The sequence below is a fragment of the Sphaerodactylus townsendi genome, linkage group LG14 (genome assembly GCF_021028975.2).
Source record: "Sphaerodactylus townsendi isolate TG3544 linkage group LG14, MPM_Stown_v2.3, whole genome shotgun sequence".
In the NCBI taxonomy this organism is placed as follows: Eukaryota; Metazoa; Chordata; class Lepidosauria; order Squamata; family Sphaerodactylidae; genus Sphaerodactylus; species Sphaerodactylus townsendi.
The window spans coordinates 29,484,483-29,504,793 of NC_059438.1; the positions used below are offsets into that span (position 1 = coordinate 29,484,483).

A 20,311-nucleotide genomic window follows, 5' to 3' on the forward strand; every position below is an offset into this window, starting at 1 on the left:
CTGTTCCACATCATTGACTTCCACTGATGGAGCAATGAAATTTTCAATGCAACGCTATCAAACCACCGAATAATAGAGTAAGCAGGAGACCTTGACATGGAGCTGCGATTTTTGATGGCATTCCCATGTCTTTTGCAATGCTTAGTTCTGCTCTATGAAACATGAGCTATCCACTTGCATAGCCAGTTGGTCCCATAGTGCATAAACTAAGGCTGGTGACTGCTCTGTGATGCAGAGTAACGTGTGAAACAGCTTTCAATCTCCTCCCAATCTGTCAGGGGCTGTTCTCTCCTAATGAAAACAACCACTCATACAAAGGCACCTACCCAAGCTTTGAGTGGCCATCTGAGACGTCACATGCTTGGAACTCTACACAGGACAACTTTGGAACCTTCCAGAGCAAATGTGCCAAGGAACAAACCTTGATGCTCCTCCCATTGAGCACAGACCAGCCCTTTCTGTACCCACTTGAAATGCTGCTTCCAATTAGCCAGAGATATTAATTATCAATCAAATAGGTCTCTGGTGAAAGGAAGGAGAGCAGGATGCGTGAGCACAGGATGAATACAGATTGCAGTAAAGCAACGTCCCTTTCTTCTTTAGGGTCTCTGTGCAACCCAAAATCAGGATGTCCCTGAAAGTATGTGCTGGGTTTAATTAGTAAAATTGCTGTATAGGAGAAAACTTTTGTCAAAGCAGCACCTGCATATTCTCTCAAATAAAGATCTTAATGTTCAACAAATATGGGCAGCATGTCCCATTTAGCAGCCCTGGGGAAGAGGGCAGGATATGCTCATTAGGAAGAGGCGGGTGATATGAAAACAGCCAGAACAAGTGGACTAATTGCATTAGGCAGAGACTGTTCCAACATCTAGTAATAGAAAGTCACTGTCAAGGACACTGGGAAGAGACACACTATGGGGCATTCCATAATGGTCAAAAGCTACGTAGCTACTTTCAGATAGCTCTCCAAACTTCCAAGGGTTGTTGGGAATTTTGCTGTCATCTTTGGGATGCAGCAAAAACTTTGGAATAATGATGCCAGCCGCACTAAAGAATAAGGGGCTGGATCCAGCACAAAATTTCTACCTGTGCGAGAGCTCTTGCTCAGCAAAAAACAAACAAAAAGAGCACACTACGCTGCTTGAACTAAGTCGGACTTATTGTGTCCACTTGCAATTCCACTTGCGCAAGATCTTGCATAATCAATTTCAGTACACTATAATATAAAGGCAAGAAAATGCTGGGGGTTCCGCAGGGCCTGTAAGATGGAGCTTTTCCACCAGGCATTTCCATCTGGCTAGCCAGCTTGACCTGACCACTATCATGGCTGGCTGTCAGGAGGCCTGTTATTATGGGGATTTTGCTATTGCTGCTTTCTGTATGCTGGGGGTGGAGGAATGGGTTAATTGCATTTCTAACTGACTTTCAACTGTCTTCTGTATGGTGTTATACTGTGCCAGGTGCTGCTCAAGGTCAGTGCCTGGCCGTCTTTACCATTATCTCTTTCACAGTTCCTTTTGGGCGCGCTTTCCCAGGATGGGGGGTGCAGTCTGCTTTAACTACTGGGTTTTGCGCGGGCAAACCTCAGTTCTGGCATGACCAGAGAAGATCCTCAATACTCAATAAACTACTGTTCTTTTACATGAGTTTGTTTCAGTTTTTGGGATTCTGACACTGGCCTCCAGTGGACACCATGGGGGAAGGGGGTGGTGGAAAAATTTACCTTCTGAATTGCTTTTACTGTTTTTATTGTTATGGTGTTATTTTACTGCTGTTTTTATGGTGATTTTGTTGTTGTTTTGCCAACCTGAGCCCTTATGGGGAGGGCGGGGTATAATAATGAAATAAAATAAGATATTTTCTAAGCAGCGCTGTGCTAAGTCCTGTCATATTCCCACTTGTGCATTGCTAGATCCAAGCCAGTATCTTTCAGATGGAACTCCAGTTGTTTATCTTTATCTCTGAATTTAAATTGTAAGCCTCTTGGGCAGGAATGCGTTGTTGTTGTTGTTGTTGTTGTTGTTGTTGTTGTTGTTGTTGTTGTTGTTATATTCTGTAAAGCACCACTGTATAACCACAATCCTTTGAAATATGCTCAGTAAGGCACTTTGTTCACAACTTACTCCTTCAGCCAAGCATTTAATGGAGTCAAATGGTGGACAACCAGTGATTCTCTTTTCCCATATGAACTCTCCTTTCCCATTGATTTTACAAGAATGGCTGTCACATCCATCTTGGATTGTCTCATTGGCCTGAAAAAAAATCAGAGTTATTAGGTATACCAAAAAAAAATACTAATGAGCCATAGTTTTCAAAAGAGAAAAACTCTACAAAGATGAATGGATGAGAACAAAAGGCCAATAACTGTTGTACATGGGGGTGTTGTGCCGTCCTCAGTTCTTCAGGAGAGTGGGCAGGGTATAAATAAATAAATAAATAAATAAATAAATAAATAAATAAATAAATAAATAAATAAATAAATAAATATAAAGAATGAATGAATGAATGAATGAATGAATGAATGAATGAATGAATAAATTCCACACTTCCCTCGTCCCACATATTTGATCGATGTCTGAAATAAAGTGTGGGATTTCTCATTATTTCATTCTTTTAAGGAGTGTGGGATTCTGCATAATTGCTTATGCCTGGATCAAATGTAAAGTGGTATGCATTATGAAGAGCACAAGAGGAAATGCATAACTCACTATTTATCCATTATACACAAGTGCTAATTGGGTAATCTAATCCTTATCTTAATCCTACGATACCACACATAAGGGAAAAACTAGCTGGTATCATGTCTCTGAGTTCACCACAAGGAAGCAACACCATTTTAGAAATTACTGGAGGTGTTGACCCTGGTGGGGGCCACCACAGCATAGGAGAATTAGGGACTCACAGCTCCCCCTCTTGTGCCATTTTCAAGCCCTTAAACACCATTTTGGTTGTTGAAAATGGCACATTGAGTAGACAGGAGTCCCTCATCCACTAATCCTGTGCCATAGCCCCACCAGGATCAGGCCTTCCCAAATAATTCTAACGATTTTTTTTTAAAAAAGCAGGCTCTAAAATGGCATTGCATCCCTGCAGTGGAGTGGGGGACATAGTATGGTCTATTCTACCCATAACAAACCAAGCAAGGCAATATCTTTCATGTAACAACTAGAAGAAGAAGTGTTTGGATTTATACCACACCTTTCTCTCTTGTAAGGAGACTCAAGGTGGCTTACAAGCTCTTTCCCTTCCTCTCCACACAACAGACACTTTGTGAGGTAGGTGGGGCTGAGAGAGTTCTTGAGAGATCTGTGACAAGACCAAGGTCACTCACCAGAGAAGTCTCTGCCACATAGGAGTGGGGAATCAAACCCAGTTCTCCAGATTAGAATCCACCTGCTCTTAATCACTACACCACGCTAGCTCTCTAATGTATACAACGTGAGAATGGAACTGTGAGCATTTTTTCTCTTCAGAGACAGAGACGATAAGATAGATCCAATAGAGTCCACAGGTTGGGCTTTACTCTGATTTTCCTGTCTCCTTCAGAGAAAAGAATCCTCTTACCTCCATTCAAGATGCGATGGGGCAAGGAAGAACCTTTCCCCAGACTTCATACCCAGATGGTACCAAACAGACCACCGTACCAGTGTACATGGTTATTAAGAAAGAAACAGGAGAATTCAGAAAACAATCTGATAGGCAAACTTAGAAGAAGGAAAACAATCTTCCTTCTTGACTTGGGGATATCAGGCAAAGATCTTGATGAAGACAGCCCTCCCCCAAATCTAGCATAGAAGCAGCAGACCCCCCAACTGAGGGAGGGGGCAACAGTGCCCCTTTTCTCCCAAAAAGAAGCAGCAAATGCAGTTAAGTCCATTGTTCCATTCCCGTTTGGGGAGGAGAATGTCCAGAATAAAGATATTAGGCAACAGCATTGTCCATTTCTGAAAGATCTGTCTGTTGCTGAGCAAATCACAGAATTTGCTGAAGGACTCTCCGCCCAAACTCTGTCTTGGCTGAAGTGATGGTTTCCATTCAGTAATGATGAGTAAAAGTCAAGACAGCTGCTTTGCAAAGGTCATCCTGAGGAAATGTAGAATAAACACCACTATGGGAGAGTCAAACCATCAAGGATTGCTGTTCCTCTGCCAAGTGGCCCAAGACAATGCAGTCACAAAAACAATTCAGGAAAGAATTGCATATCTTCCTTCTCTAAATATCAGCAATGAAAAAGGAGTCGTAAAAAAATCAGAAACTTGTCTAATGTAGATCCAAAGATCTGGGTAAATCCAGTACATACTATCCACCCCTTGTCCTTTTTTTTACTAAACTATGAGACAAAACAAAGGAACACACAGTTCCTCTGATCTTGCGGAAGGCTAATCTTAAGTATTCTGATGTACCATGCTGTTTTACAGAATATGCAGATCTCTAGATACAAAGACAAGAAAATAAGCTCTAACATCCTCCTAACTGACTGTGAACAGGAGACAAACATTTAAACAATACGAGTCTAGTCTCACAAGATGGTTGAGAGGTAAGTCTTGAGAATGTCCTGAGGCCTCCAGGACAGAAACTGGTGGATTGTGTAAGTGGCACAACATTGAAAGGCCCACGTGTAGCTTGAGGGCATTGGCCATGCCTCTGCCTGACCCTTAAACCACATGAAGAAAGAACAAGACTTATAAAACGGAGCTCTGTGGTGTCTCCAATATTCTTTCTCCAGTACCATCTTAAGAAAGCCTTCCAAGTATTTTCTTATTTTGCACTTTGCAATGCAGGCTTTCACTTCAACAAAACAAAAAATATACACAAAACAGGACCCTCTTTATACTTGGCTCTTTGTGTGTGTCCCTCCCCCCTTCCCGGAAAAAGACAATATTAATTTATTTCCAGTGCGTCAAGAATCAATTTCAAAGAATCAATTTCAAAAGTGGGCAATTGGTCACTTCTGCACCGCAAACAATAGAAACTTCTTCAAAGCTAGCCTTTTGAAAGAAAGAATTGGAAGAATTCGCCATTGACATCGAAAGAATGTTAAATTAGTGGGAGGAGAACACCACCAATTTGGAGACAGATGTATGCAATGAGCTGACCTTCAAATATCGCATGGTTCTATCCCTCAGCCGTATAGTGCACGCCGTTGGCAAGCATTTGCCGCAGCACGAGCCAGGAACTGTTTCCATTCTGTAATTCTGCATTGAAAGAATATCAACCGTTACTCTGAAACCTTACAAATAACACAGAAAATAAGTTAATACAGAGAAGTACAGCCACACTACCCAATAACACTTTATATCTGGAGCTAGTATAGAGACTATTCATACGATTCAAAACATTGCATTACGTGTGTCATGTGATTGGCTCTTATTGATATGAGACACATATTGCATGTTTTCATGGCTTCTGGCAAAGTTTATGAAGACAAATATGTGTCTTCTAACAGAGGTGTGAACACAAAGGACTTTGCACAGTTTGGGACGGATTCCAAACAATAAAAGCAAATATAACTTATAGGCCATAACATTTTCTCTCTTACCTGGGGGCAAGGTTCACAGGTAGTTTTTTCGCATGTCAATTTGTATTTCAAATTCAGTCCCCTTTGTAGGTTGCATGTACAGCTGGTGCACTGATCCAACAACACACGTTTCCCTGGCTGAAAGATCAGAACAAGTTTGCATTTTTGAGTGATAGCTGTTCCTCATCAGAAACAGTTGAAATGAGCCATTCTTCACCAGATGAACAAAATTAAACTGTACAGCCTCCAACTTGCTTTTCCTGGACAAGCCAGGCGCAAACACTTCCATATTTAATTTGGTTTGAGCTCATATTTAATTTGATTTGAGGACCTTATCCGTTTTTTTGCAGGTCGAGCAAAAAGTTCATAAGGTAACGGCTGAGAAATGAAATGTCGATGCCATCGAGCAGTCAAAAGGCAAAGTAGATACTCAGATGTTAAAGAGCTGCGTGGTCATTCCTATCCCAAATGGCGCTGATGCAAAACTCTAACTGAATTCTCTCCAATCTACCAAGTAAAAATTATAAACACAGGTTTAGTGACTGATTTAAAAAGTGCTATTTCACTGCTAGAACTGTGTACAAAGTGCTGTCAGTCACTTCTGAATAACAGTGACCCTATCTAAAAACATACAAGACACTTTGTGTGTGTATGTTTGTGTGTGCCATCAAGTCACATTTGACTTATGGTGACAATGCAGGGTTTTCAAAACAAGAGATATTTGCTGGTGGTTTGTCTGTTGCCTGCTTTGGCATTTCAACCTTGGAGGTAGCCCATCCAAATTCTAACCAAGGTCAACTCTGCTTAACTTCTGGGATTTGAAGAGACCTGGTTGGGGCATACTAGATGCCTTCCATCTCTCTAAGTCCATGATCTATTTATGATCCATGATCCAATCATCCCCCAAGAAGGTTGCTTCCATTCCAAGAAGACTTCCTGCAAATTAAGTGATGCTCCTGCAATGGAAGGCCCACAATTGGGGCCACAATTTGGGAAACGCCTCTTAGCCTGGAAACCTGGGCCGAATTCTTTCCTCTCTGTGTCTTCCTTCTCTTTCTGGGCCAATGTACATATTATCAAGATCAAATCTTTCAACGTTTTTACCGACTGGTGGGGGGGATTCTCAGTTAAAGCAAAGAAGTCATGCAGTGGGAAGGGGAATTTCCTCCAGGCATCTTTTCTCCTCTATCAAAGTCACCCACACACCTCACAGCTGGAAGCCCCACTGTAAAAAATGTACAGAGCAGTGGTGGGATTGAGCAGGTTCGCACCACTTCGGCAAAACCGGTTGTTAAAATGGTGCTTGTAAACAACCACTTGTTAAATTATTTGGATCCCACCACCGGAACCAGTCATAAGTGTCAAACTCATGGCCTTCCAGATGTTATGGACTACAATCCCCATCATCCCCCACCAGCATGATGCTGCCAGGGGATGATGGGAACTGTAGTCCATAACATCTGGAGGGCCGCGAGTTTAAATTATTTGAATCCCACCACTGATACAGAGATATGTATTTTTCATCAAGCAGTGCAAACAGCAGCATAGAAAAGTATGGGTGAGTGACAGAGAAAATTAACTCTCACTTCCCATGACAGCTTTCTCAGCACTGCTACTTCGATGCAGTTATGCTCCCTTCCCTGGTGCTTTTCAGTAAAAAGGAAATCTCATCATGAATTTCCCACTCAATATACAGTCGGATTTTCTGTCTTTCCCCTTCTCTCCCCAGGTCCCACTTCGACCTTCCTCCATTCTTCTTCCTCCCCGTCTCCCACTTCTTTGACCCTCTTTCTCCTTTCTTCTCCTCAGACTCCACCTGACCCTTTTTTCTTTCCAATTGTGTGATTTTTTACACTTGGAAAGGGGCATATCAGTTACTACAATTCTTTAAAAAGCTTTGCCAGTCTTCTGAGATTCTGATTCCCTTCACACAAACACATAATGTTGAAGAGAGGGAAATCACATAGATGGGATTTGCTGATTTCCACAGAGACGTCGTAACATGTTGTACTACAGCAATCCGTTTCCTAATTCAGTGGTCCCAAGTTTCCACGGACAACCTTGACACCTAAATCCTCATTGGCTCGAAACAACATTTGTGGTATTGACTTCAATGGTTTGCCATTCTTTAAGTTGGAATCATTTATTTAGAAAAGGAAATTTGGACTGTGTGCCTTAGCAGCAGGCCAGAATCAAACACAGAGATACTGGTAACACCCCACATGTTTGGGAAAGTTCCCATCTGGATCAAAAGTTTATATTATTTCCACAGGGACCAGTCCTGGACAGTAAAGCTCCATTAACAAGCAGATTACTATGGAGGGCTTGGTAAATATATAATGAATTGACTTTTTTTTTTTAAGCTAGTCAAATTCACCTATGAAATGCTGAACTGAGACCCCTATCAACATCTGCTAACACACTGTTAGCCAACACAACCCATAAAAGTATCAAGCCAAAGAGTGCCTGCATCTCCCTTGAACACTGCTCAGTAAAAGCCTGGGAAACCAGATGACGGTTACAAGGGTATTCCAGTTGGTAAGTCAAGCCACCTGGCTGGAAGTCTACAGCACAGCTCAGAGCAGCAGAATAAATGCTGTCAAACCAAACTATGGGAGGCTAAAGCCAGTAACTTGATACAAGGTGGAATGTAAAGGGATTAAGGGGGGGTGGGGAGTAAGTGGCCACAGGAATACAGTTACAATAGGAGACTCCAAATGGGGAATTGTTCAATGAATTAAGTTAACAACGACCATGAAGCAGAGGTGAGGAAAGAGGATGGAGGGATTTTCCTTGAATTGAAAATGAAATGTGGTGAAACGAAATTACTTATTTTAACTGGGCCAAAGACACAATTGCAAAAATATGTGTTGGGAGATATAAGCAAACTCCAAATACATATTTTTGTAATTTTGTATATATATGAATGACTGATATTCCTTGGAGGTCTTTCGTCCAAATACTTGCGTGAGTGGCCCAAGGTCACACAGGAATTTTCCATGGCAGAGCGGGGATTCGAACCTGGATATTAGTGGATATTCTCTCCATGGAGGAAAATATAAACATTAGAAAAAAATTCCCCAGTTCTCTTGTTTGTTTAATTGAAATAGAAGGAACGAAGCAAGCAAGCAAGGAGAGGCAGATGGATGTATGGATGGACATACAGATCAATTCCCATGGAAGAGAATGATGGAACCAAAGATGTGTATCTATTTTCGTTTCATTTACAAGCTAGAACATTTGAAATATTCCTGTTTCATTTCTTGCATATAAAAAAGTAACTATAGACATCCTTGATTTCTTTGAACTATAGAAGATTTCTGGAAGAACTGCTAGAGCAAAAAAAGCTGTCCTTTTTATTCCAAAATTCTCCCCTCGCTCATAAAATTGGTACAAGCTCATCGCTACTATGTTTTTTAACGGTTCTCTCAAAATGTCGCTGTGTTGTTCACAAGACTCACTGTTAGAGAACAAGGGCACTTATTTCAAAGCAGATACGTTCAGAACTGATTCATAAAATTTAGCTGGATTCCCTTTTCCCAACCTGATAATCATTAGAACAGTTGATGAGTTATTATCTCACCCCAATAATGGTGCCATTGAAGACGCAGCCATTCACAGGATCTGTAAGAGAAAATGTGGGTTCTATTAGAATAACTATAATGATAGTGGAATTGAGACAGCTAGAACTGTTAAGAGCCAGTTAGGGACCTCTACCAAGACACCTTTTGGGGGCCTATTCAGATTCAACCCAACTGCATTGAGAAAGCAAATCCCGCAACTTGTCTAGCTCCATGGGTCTAAAAGATGACCTGGGCATCCATAATTTGTCATTGTCCAGCTCGGCAGCCTTGAATGTAGTAGAAAAAGAGTTTGCATTTATATCCCCCCTTTCTCTCCTGTAAGGAGACTCAAAGGGGCTTACAATCTCCTTTCCCTCCCCCCCTCAATAACAATCACCCTATGAAGTGGGTAGGGCTGAGAGCGCTCCCAAGAACTGTGACTAGCACAATGTCACCAAGCTGGCATGTGTTGGAGTGCACAAGCTAATCTGGTTCACTAGATAAGCCTTCACAGCTCAAGTGGCAGAGCTGGGAATCAAACCTGGTTCTCCAGATTACAGTGCACCTGTTCTTAACCGCTACACCACGCTGGCTTTGTGGTCTTGTCATCACATGAAAGAAACTTGAGGACAAACTGTGGAGCCTCTTCTCTGAGCTTTGCCAAGAGTTTCAAATTGAAGACACTTTCCCACAAACTATTCATCAGAATTAGAAATCAGGTACCAGCACAAAAATATCAACTCCCAGTTTTTGTTGGATTCTTTCTACACGCTTACCACAATGACATGAGGGACAGCAGCCAGTCTTTCTGTCACAGTGCAGCTCTGTTCCCAGTGGGCAACTAGGAGGCTCCATCTGTGCACAGGAGACGTTCTTGTCCTGAATAAAGACTTCCTCGTTCACACGGACACACTCCCTGATGACACACGGGTCTGTGGGGGATTGCCACTCTGAGCCAACCTATGAAGGGAAGACACCAGAAAGATCATGACAAAGAGACAGTGAGAGGCATAGGAAGGCATCATAGTGGTAGTTTCTGCGCTCCTTAGCTGCCAGGGAGTAGGGAAAAATTCCTTTCCTTTCTTGCCACCTGGTGCAAAGCAACCTGAAATTCTTCTCAGAACAGCAAGCAAAAGTAGGTGAACATGAACATCACAGACACATCACTCAGGGGCTCAGTGCCAGATCTGCAGAACATCCCCTCAGTCTGAGCTCTTAAAACAGCAGGTGTGAGACACAGATGAACCTCCAACCCCCTGAATTTTAACAAAGTCTCTATTATCCCGATAAGAAGTGGTGCAGTTAAGCTCTATGGCAGAAATACACACCCATTAATCTTGTCCTAATTAGAATCAGGAAAGTTTTTGGTATTTGGGAAGTCTGTAATCAATTTCCAAATATCCACAAAATTCTTGTAGCTACATTGCTTGGTTAGCAGTAATACTGAGGGTAGAAAAGAACAAAATGTAAGTATTTGTATTACAACTTTCTATCAGCTATCTAAGATGGTGTAAAGGACTGCGAACATGCTTGGAGCTCAGTACATTAAGAGCAAAGCAAACTTGTATCAAATTACATTTCAGTATGGAACATCAGCATTGAAAAACACATGGCTACTCATTTTAAATTAGCCTCCCACAGAAAAACAGGAGAGAAATCATCGTTATCGAAATAGTATATAGGAAGTGTGCTGAATTCTCAAGAATAAGAACAATATAAACTGAAGGGGAAGGAAACAGAATGGTAACCTATAGACAGATGTAATATTTGGGGGCACAATCCAGCCAAAAATAAGCCTTTTAAAAGTTCCACTGATTTCAATAAGAGAATTAAATTGTGCATTTAATGCCCTCCCAATGAGGTCAAACGAACCAAAAATGGCTTAAGTCTAGCTGGACTGAGCCCAGGATCAATAAAAGCACTTTAAAAATAAGCACACTTTTTTTGCGGGCAGCCGTTGCATATCTGTGTTGATTGATGCATTCAAATTTCTGGCATTTCCCCATTCCAAAACATATGGTGGATAACAATTTAAAAACTGTGCATAAAATGTGAAACTGAAGCAGCTTTTGGAATCAATAGGTTTTGACTAACTCAATAAAATCTGGAAGTGCTTAACCTTTTAACAGGTATTTAGCAATACTAAATGCCTGTTTTGAATAGTTTCTCTTCTTTTCTTGACTACTTTTGAATTTCATACGACCACATTGAGCTTGCTACATTTCACTGCCCTTTATATTTATAATTTATTTCTTTATATCTTCCTGTTGCAAGTGCCTCCCCATGAGGACTCACTACATGCATTGGAAGAAGTGGGCTCAAGACCACAAAAGCTCAAGTTTGAATAAAATAGTGTTGGTTTTTTTTAAGGTTCCTGTTTATTTAGGTTCACACTAAAAAGACCTGTAATGCCCAGAGGGCGGGGAAAGCCCCTTCCACAAGATGAAAAACCTGTCACCACGCAGTAAATTTGATGAAAATGAAACTTACTTGATGCCAACGAACATCTTCATCACCCCGAGACCAAAGCGACGCTTCATCACACATTGTTTTGATACATTTCCCACAGCACACGCCTTCTTTGTTGACATATTGATGTCCCTGGGGCAGGGGCAATGGAAAAGAACTCAGACAGGGGAAAAATGATCTAGAACTTAATCAGTTATGCAAAGGCTAGAAAGCTGAAGGGTCTCCAATTTGATATAAGCAGAATTCCCACTGGAATCTGGCATTTGCCACAAAATTTGCTTTCCTGAGAAGCCCAGTTATGTTTTTTCCTCTTTTCTTTATCAGGTTTGCATTGTCTTAGGTACACATTTCTTGCAGTGATCTCTTAAGAGAAGAGGCGGCTCAGTGACAAGTATAAATTCTGGCTACCAATAAACCTGCTGACTTCTGTACATATGTGTGTTTCTGTGCGTAAGAGATAAGACAGAAAGACAAGTGCATGCAAGCACATGTGCACACACACACACACACACAGTAAAGCCCACAGATTTCTTTTGGACATTTGCAACCCACCAAACAAACAACTGATGGTTACAGCTACAGAACAATAAAACTATGAAAATGATAAATCATCATTATAGACCAGCAGCAACAAACAGCATAAACTTTAAGCATCTTAAACAGAAGGAAGTAATAGCTAACGTAGACCTGTATTGCCCCCGCACTCTGAAAGATATGGGGGAGCCAAAGGTCTTCTGCATAGTTCTTAGATGGTCTGTTGAGGTTCTCTTCCATGCTCTTGTTAAGCGAAACCTGTCAATGCTCAGGTTTCAGCTTTCTGTGGTAGTGGTGGTGATGGTGGACTCTCCAATACAGAGCTGAGCCAATGAGGAGATTCACCAGGCCATGCTGCTTACCACACACAAATATGATGGTAACATCTAATGCCGTTACCTCACCACAAATATGTTGCTTTCCTCACACAAATATGGCAAGCCCTCTTGATTTACCTGTACGACTCTTTTTTTAATGGTTATTACTTTATGATAACCTGTTACTGCTTAAACATTTTATATGATTAAAAAGAAAAGTTATGGAGTCTTTCATCAAGAGTTTTTTATTTTTATTCTTTAAATTTTTGTTAGCTGCCCTCCCCCAAAGGGCTCGGGGTGGCGTACAACTAGGAATACTTTGGTTCAAATCTCACAACAACCACGAACTTCAGAATGAGTGCCTCAGACAAACCGTGGTTCCTAATACATCTAACTGGCGCATGACCGAAAAGGCATGCAAATGGATATTAATGGATACAAGAGTTAGTCTTCAGAAGGTAGCTGTGTTTATTAATTTAACTTGATTTATGCACAGCCTTCCTCCTCAATAGGGACACAAAGAGGTTTGTATCATGCTCCTCAGAACAACCTTCTGAGGTATGCTGAGCTGAGAAAAGAAGAAGAAGAAGAAGAAAAAGAAGAAGAAGAAGAAGAAGAGGAGGAGGAGGAGGAGGAGGAGGAGGAGTTTGGATTTATATCCCCCCTTTCTCTCCTGCAGGAGACTCAAAGGGGCTGACAATCTCCTTGCCCTTCCCCCCTCACAACAAACACCCTGTGAGGTGGGTGGGGCTGAGAGAGCTCCGAGAAGCTGTGACTAGCCCAAGGTCACCCAGCTGGCGTGTGTGGGAGTGCACAGGCTAATCTGAATTCCCCAGATAAGCCTCCACAGCTCAAGCGGCAGAGTTGGGAATCAAACCCGGTTCCTCCAGATTAGATACACGAGCTCTTAACCTCCTACGCCACTGCTGCTCCTTGACTGATCCAATGTCTCCCAGTAAGTTTCCAAGACAGAGTGGGGATTTAAACCTGCCTTTCTCCGATCCTTGTCTGACACTATAACCACTATACCACATTGGTTCCATGCCTTTTGGGTCCCCACTGGGGAGAAAAATGTGGTATGAATCAGTAAATGTCTTCTGTTCTAACAATGTCCAGCTAGTACTTCTTCCATAAATCTTTTCTGCAAGAATTAAGTATTCTCCTTCCCCACAAACACTAGTCCTCCTTAAAATCCATGTCCTTTTGATCTTTATTACTTCTAATGGCAAGCCCTTTTACACTCAGAGTGAACATCTGGTGAAAGACAAACTTAGCTGCTTCAAAGAAAACTGTCAGTCTGAAATATTGGAGATTAAATTGATAGCTTTCATGACCAGTCTCCCTATGCTATTAATATATCTTGTCCCAATACACCTGGCCTGAGCTCTCTCGTTTACTGAACAAGGCACTAGTTACTAAAGGCTCCAAAACATTTAATAATTAAATTCAGTTTACTATTTTAGTAATTACTATTAATTTAATGGCTAATTTACTTTTAACTAGTTAATTGGGGATGATCCCAAAAAATGTGTTATCATTGAAAACTGTGCATTCTGCATTAACAGCTGCTACATTATGCACCTAGGTTCACAACTCCCAAGAAGCAGAAATTAAAACCATGCTGACAAATAAAAGTTTTGTCCATGTCCTTGCATAGGGCTTTGAAGTTGCCATAGTCTGTTATAACAGTGATTTGATTTGGACACATTTTCGCAGAAGAATCTCCAGGAGACACTAAAGTGTAGTCATTGCTCCTCCTAGCGGCTGTCCCAGGATCAGCAGATTGATAGGTTAGAAGATTAATATTTACTTTTCATTTGTTTACAGTTAGTAAAGGCTGTGGGTAGGTAGCCCGAAGAATTTATTTGTTTCTTTAGAGCATTCAAATGCCCTGCCTTCTTTCCAACAGAGTCATGACCCCAGGCAAATAACAATAGAAGCAGCACACAAAAAATCAAGACACATTAAAAACAGATTGTAAAAAAAATAGATCATCCAGGGCCCACTCACACTGCCCCACAAGCTCCTGTAAATAATTACAGATCCCAGGATTACCAGAAGGCCCCATGTTCCAGGAGGCTGATCCATAGCTGTCAGGCAACAACAGCAAAGTTCCAGGCCTGGGCTATAACAGATAGTATCCTCAAGAGCAAGAGCATTGCTAAGACTCTGTCAATAGAACCTGTCTTAGTGTTTGCCCGATGCAGCCCATGTTGACTACCAAAGAGAGAGAAGATGAGGTCACTGCTTTCTTTTTCTATCAGAGGACCATTATAGCTAGCACTACTATTATCAATAGAAGTACATTATGAAGTGGGGGGTCCAGTTGCTCCAAAAATACACTTGGTGTTTTGGTTACTCTGCCATCACTTCACCAAGTCTTAAGATTTTTGCTGGTTGAGGTGCTACCTGGGTGTGCAGTGAAATGTTTTGTGGTGCATTCCATGCTTATAACCAGTGGTGGGATTCTAATAATTTAACAACTGGTTTGCCCCCCCACTGTGCCCCCCCCACTGTCCACTTACCTACTGTGGAGGAACTTCTTGTGGGGGTGGAGGGGGGCAATGGGGCCTTGCCACCGCTGCTCTGAAAGCCTCCTCACTCCCAATCCTCCACATAAGTAGTGATCTGGTGAACCAGGTTTCTTTCCCTGCTCTGGCACATGAAGCCTGCTGGATGACCTTGGGATAGTCACATTTCTCTCAGAACTCTCCCACCCCCACCTACCTCACAAGGTGTCTCTTGTGGGGAGAGGAAGGGAAGGAATTTGTAAGCCGCTTTGAGGCCCCTTACAGGACAGAAAGCGGGGGTATAAATCCAAACTTTTCTTCTTCTTCTTCTACATTGTAAGTCAGTCCATTATTAAATTCAGCTGACAGAAAGGCTGCATCCAAAATTTCCTCTGAAAGCCCTTTCTTGTGTCACATTTTAAACTTTTTTAACACTTGCTAGAACACACGCAGTCAGGGAGTCTGGAACGCACACCCAACTGTAGTCGGCAATTGGCCTCGGAGACAACAACAGAAGCCAGACCTAAAATTGGTTTATTAATATTAGTCAAGCAAAAGGTGTCAGGTTTTATAACCTGGCTGTTAGCCTTTAATATAGCACTGGTTTACAGTGCATTAACAAATTTGTTTTATTATACAACTGAGAAAAATATGCAAGTCTAGTTGCTCTTCCGCACAATGGTCTGAAGGGGAATGAAACCATGGAAAAAGGCTTAGCCTGAAAGCAGATTATAAAGGAAAGTTTCCCACGCCCAGCCAAGCCAGAGTTGGACTCCCCCTACATACTGCATGTACAGAACACCTGGAATGCACAGAAAACAGTGGGTTGGATCCCACATATCTGTTCCACAAGGAGTGGCGCCTTTCTCCGGCTCCTGGCACAGGGATTGCCTCTTGCACTGGATGAAGGTGTCACTGTGAGCAGCACAGATACATGAGATCCAACCAACACAGCTGGTTTATTGTTGAAACTCATATGAAGAATGAGGAATAATTAGAATCTTCAAGCATGTCATAAAATTTATTTATTGGGATGTTGTGGGTTTTCCAGGCTGTATGGCCGTGTTCCAGCAGTATTTTCTCCTGATGTTTCACCTGCATTTGTGGCTGGCATATCCTCTGAAGATGCCAGCCATGGACACAGGCGAAACGTCAGGAGAAAATACTACTGGAACACGGCCATACAACCTGGAAAACCCACAACATCCTAGCGATTCCGACCGTGAAAGCTTCCGACAATAAATTTCTTTATTGTTTCGAAGCCAGAAGGTAGTAAAAAGGCATCAGATGTTGTCTAACAAAAGGCGGTTTGGAAAGGTAGAACCAACCTGGCAATATGCACCAACTCCCATTCCCACTGCAGACCTCTGTGCAAGTTATTCTTCAGAGTTCCCTATTTAATTCAATGAAGCTCCAATTTAAAGTTCCATAGTGGAATATTTCATGGACAGTTTTAGAGAAAGCAAAACACAACTACTGGGGGGAGATTTTAGTGGGGGGATGATGCTTACTCTCCAGAGCCCCGGAAAAGTTCCCCCACAGACTTTAATGGAGCCGAAAATTTGTAGATATTCGGGAAAAAACCCGAAAAAACCATTTACCAGTATGGGTATTAGGTTTTTCCAAAATCTTTCAGATCCAGTAAAACACAAATCCTAAAGATACCAAGAAAATTTTTGCACATCCCTAACTGAGGGAGTTTGATCAAGGTAAGTTTGCCTGGAGGTCATATTCACATCGAAGTTCCCAGCAGGCCTAGGCTTATCCGGGAGCTGTAAATAAGGGCCAGTGAACCACCTGCCGAGCAAAAGCCTTTTTCTGTTTCTTTCTACAAAAGATGCTGTGGGGCTGGAGCCATCAATACGCACGGGAACCAGGCTGAGCCTGCATTTAATGCAAGAGTGGAAACACAGAGGAATTTGCTCCTAATATAAATATTTTTAGCACTTTCATTAGCCTTCGGAATTTGATGGGGGCCTTTTAAACATTTATTTGCAATTCGTTAAAATTCATGCCACTTTTTGCTTCTGGATTGTTGTAATCATCCACTGACAGCAAATTTTAGGGATGGCCAGTGACTAACACACAACAATTGAACTGATCTCGACCTATTTCCTTACATACCGGTGGACAATTTGTGTCGCAGTCTTTCCTAAAACATTCTGTGATCCGAAGGCCCGTAACTGCATCTTCCATGTCCGTGCAGGTACATTCTGTACAGTCTTCTTCCCAAGTCTTCCCAATGGGATAGACAATGTTTTGATGAACACAAACCTGCCAATGATTAGAAATGTGTCATTTACTATACAAAAAACCTCATAAGAACATAAGAACAAGCCAGCTGGATCAATCCAAAGTCCATCTAGTCCAGCTCTCTGCTACTCACAGTGGCCCACCAGGTGCCTTGGGGAGCTCACATGTAGGATGTGAACGCAATGGCCTTCTGCGGCTGTTGCTCCCGATCACCTGGTCTGTTGAGGCATTTGCAATCTCAGATCAAGGAGGATCAAGATTGGTAGCCATAATGCCATTTTATTTTCTGAAGTCTGCTTTTTTCTATAGCCTGCTGCTATGACTTCCTTGACCACACCTTTGCTTGCTGACTGCCCAGACCCTGGACTGTTTTGGTCTGTGCCTTTGCCTGCCACCTGCCCGGACTCTGGAATGTCTTGACTGCACCACGCTGGCTGCCCGCCTGGACTTTGAATTGCCTGGCTATGCCCTAGCTAGCACCTGCCAGCAGCATAAAGAGTCTCCCCCTGCCCCCCACAACTTATGGCTGTTCCATTGCAGGAAGGGGTCTAAGAGAATAGTAGGCTCCACCCACATCAGACAAAAAACCAGAAAAACTGAGAGAGCAGTCATAATCAAAAGCAATTCCCATGTCACTTAATGGGGACACTCCTAGGAAAATGTCCTTAGGATTACAGCCATAAATAGGGGGAAATAGGGGATTTACTCCAACATCAGCTAAGGCAGTCAGTGTAAACCAGGGGTCCCCAAACTACGGCCCGGGGGCCAAATGTGGCCCCCTGAAGGCATTTATCCGGCCCGCCAGGCATGGCAGCGATGGCTCCATTCATGTGCAGTGGGGGCTCGAGGGAGAGGAGGAACTGGCCCCAACGGCTGTTGATTGCAGTTACATGATGGCACCCCTAAATCTCCATGCATTTTCTGACCCAGAGTTGGAAACCTTACATGTGGCAACGCCTGCTCCGCCCTTCCCCCTTGGCTACTCCATGTGTTGCTCTCAGGCTTTCTGTTCCGCCTCACTCCCATTGGCATCAGCCAGGCTGGCGAATCGCTCGCTGGCTGCTAGGGAGGAAAGAACCCAGGAAGATACCTGATCCTGGGTTAGATGGAATGCTTCATTGGGAAAGTTCTGCTTTTTTTTTACAGGGGAAGGTATTCCACAGCCTCCCCAACAATATTTGGAGCCCACCCTGTACTTGACATACTTTGGTCACTGTTCAAAAAATAGACCATGACAGAAAGGCTGAAAGGTGAAATCAAACATTTTACAATCATTTGTGCATAGGAATTTGTTCATAGTTTTTTTTTGTCCGGCCCTCCAACAGTCTGAGGGACAGTGAACTGGCCCCCTGTTTTAAAAGTTTGGGGATTCCTGGTGTAAACATATGGGAATGCGTGTGTGAGTGTACATAAAATTATAGGAGTCATTCTAACGAATACTGGAAAAGTACCATCATTTGCATATATGGGGGCAATTGCCCTATTGTTCTAGATCACTGAAGTACACTCACAGCAGTAACCCCACTCCTGATGGGAACCTTGCCAAGAATGGCAGACATTCTCCAGGGGCAAGACAGTTCATTATCCTCACCTTGTCTGGAGTGCAGGTGGTAGATGTACAGCCACAGTCATTTGAGACAGTTGTAGATAGATACCCAGCAGGGCAAGCCACTGTCGAATTGACACAGCTGCAAACACATTGATACTCATCACAGCACTGGGTCTTCTTCACAGCAAGCTTCCGGTGTAGGGGACAGAGAGGAGGGGATTCCGGCTTGCACTCGTCTTTTTTGCAGACTAGCAAAACAGTCAAAGAACACAGAATATTTAGCAACAACACCAAGTGGGCTTTTACATTCTATTTGACCAAAATATTTAACTGCTGCCTCTTTACTTTGCTTGAAGCGGTTTTCAGAACGTAGAAAGGTGGAGGGGAGGGGATAGGAAGGAAGGGGCAAAACAGAAATTATGGCAGAGGGTAACCTGTCGCACTCACTTTACAATGTCAGCAAGCACTTGTGGGATCAGTGTACCAATAGTAAAGCAAACAAAGCACCAAAAGTACACAGTGCAAAACCAGACATTTTTGTGGCATCTTAGGGCACTTTCGCACTTTAATAATGCACTTTCAATCCATTTTCACAATTGTTTGCAAGTGATTTTGCTATTTTGAACAGTAAAATGCAGCTGCAAAGAGCATTGAAAGTGAATTGAAAGTGCATTATTCCGGATGTGCGAAAGTGCCCTTACAGAAGTCAAAGCAGACCTCAGTCTGGAATGATTAAATGTGGTTTGGTCCCCTCTGAGACTTGGGACAAACTAAAAGCATTTCTCTTACTGCAAGAGACTTGGGAGAGTTGATTACCAAGAGCCTCCAAAGTATTGACGAGGTCAGGCAGTTATCCAGATGCTGACTAGCTCTGTGGTTTATTATTGACCCATGTATTATGGTCTAAAGCAGGGGTCTGCAACCTGCGGCTCTCCAAATGTTCATGGGCTACAATTCCCATCAGCCCCAGCCAGCATGGCCAATTGGCCATGCTGGTAGGGGCTGATGGGATTTGTAGTCCATGAACATCTGGAGAGCCGCAGGTTGCAGACCCCTGGTCTAAAGTTTACTTGTGTTTATATGACTGTATATGAAAGATTCATTGATGTATTCTTATGAATACCACTAAGCTGACTAGAAGCAATTTGGTAAACAAGACAAGACAAGAGAATCTATAGTGAAATATTGACTCTGTATATTTTGTTACAGTACTGAGACACTCAGTGTTCTTTGTTAGGGTTTTGAAGAGAGACAGCTTTTTGCACTACAAGCCACTTTCAGTGTAATTGTGCTTTGTTTGCCCTCACTCTGCCAAACAGCAGGAGGACGTTGGTGTGAATACTGTGACATCACTTCCATTTGATTAGATCAGGGGTAGGGAACCTGCGGCTCTCCAGATGTTCAGGAACTACAATTCCCATCAGCCCCTACCAGCATGGCCAATTGGCCATGCTGACAGAGGCTGATGGGAATTGTAGTTCCTGAACATCTGGAGAGCCACAGGTTCCCTACCCCTGGATTAGATGGACATGATGTTACCATGCCCACAACCCTCTAGGAATTTCCCAGTTCTCTATGGTTAATTTGGGAAATTC

At 42.6% G+C, this 20,311-nt stretch overlaps 1 protein-coding gene across 1 annotated transcript in view; it reads right to left on the reverse strand.

Moving 5' to 3' along the window:
* VWF (von Willebrand factor) overlaps positions 1-20,311 on the reverse strand; it is a 156,143-nt gene that overhangs the window by 14,121 nt on the left and 121,711 nt on the right. The window contains exons 42-49 of the mRNA XM_048515347.1: positions 18,759-18,964; positions 17,039-17,188; positions 11,575-11,685; positions 9,861-10,044; positions 9,105-9,145; positions 5,543-5,659; positions 5,100-5,198; positions 2,127-2,255 (exon numbers count right to left, since the gene is read on the reverse strand). Coding sequence (XP_048371304.1) covers positions 2,127-2,255; positions 5,100-5,198; positions 5,543-5,659; positions 9,105-9,145; positions 9,861-10,044; positions 11,575-11,685; positions 17,039-17,188; positions 18,759-18,964 — 1,037 coding nt within the window. The remainder of the gene's footprint in view (positions 1-2,126; positions 2,256-5,099; positions 5,199-5,542; positions 5,660-9,104; positions 9,146-9,860; positions 10,045-11,574; positions 11,686-17,038; positions 17,189-18,758; positions 18,965-20,311) is intronic.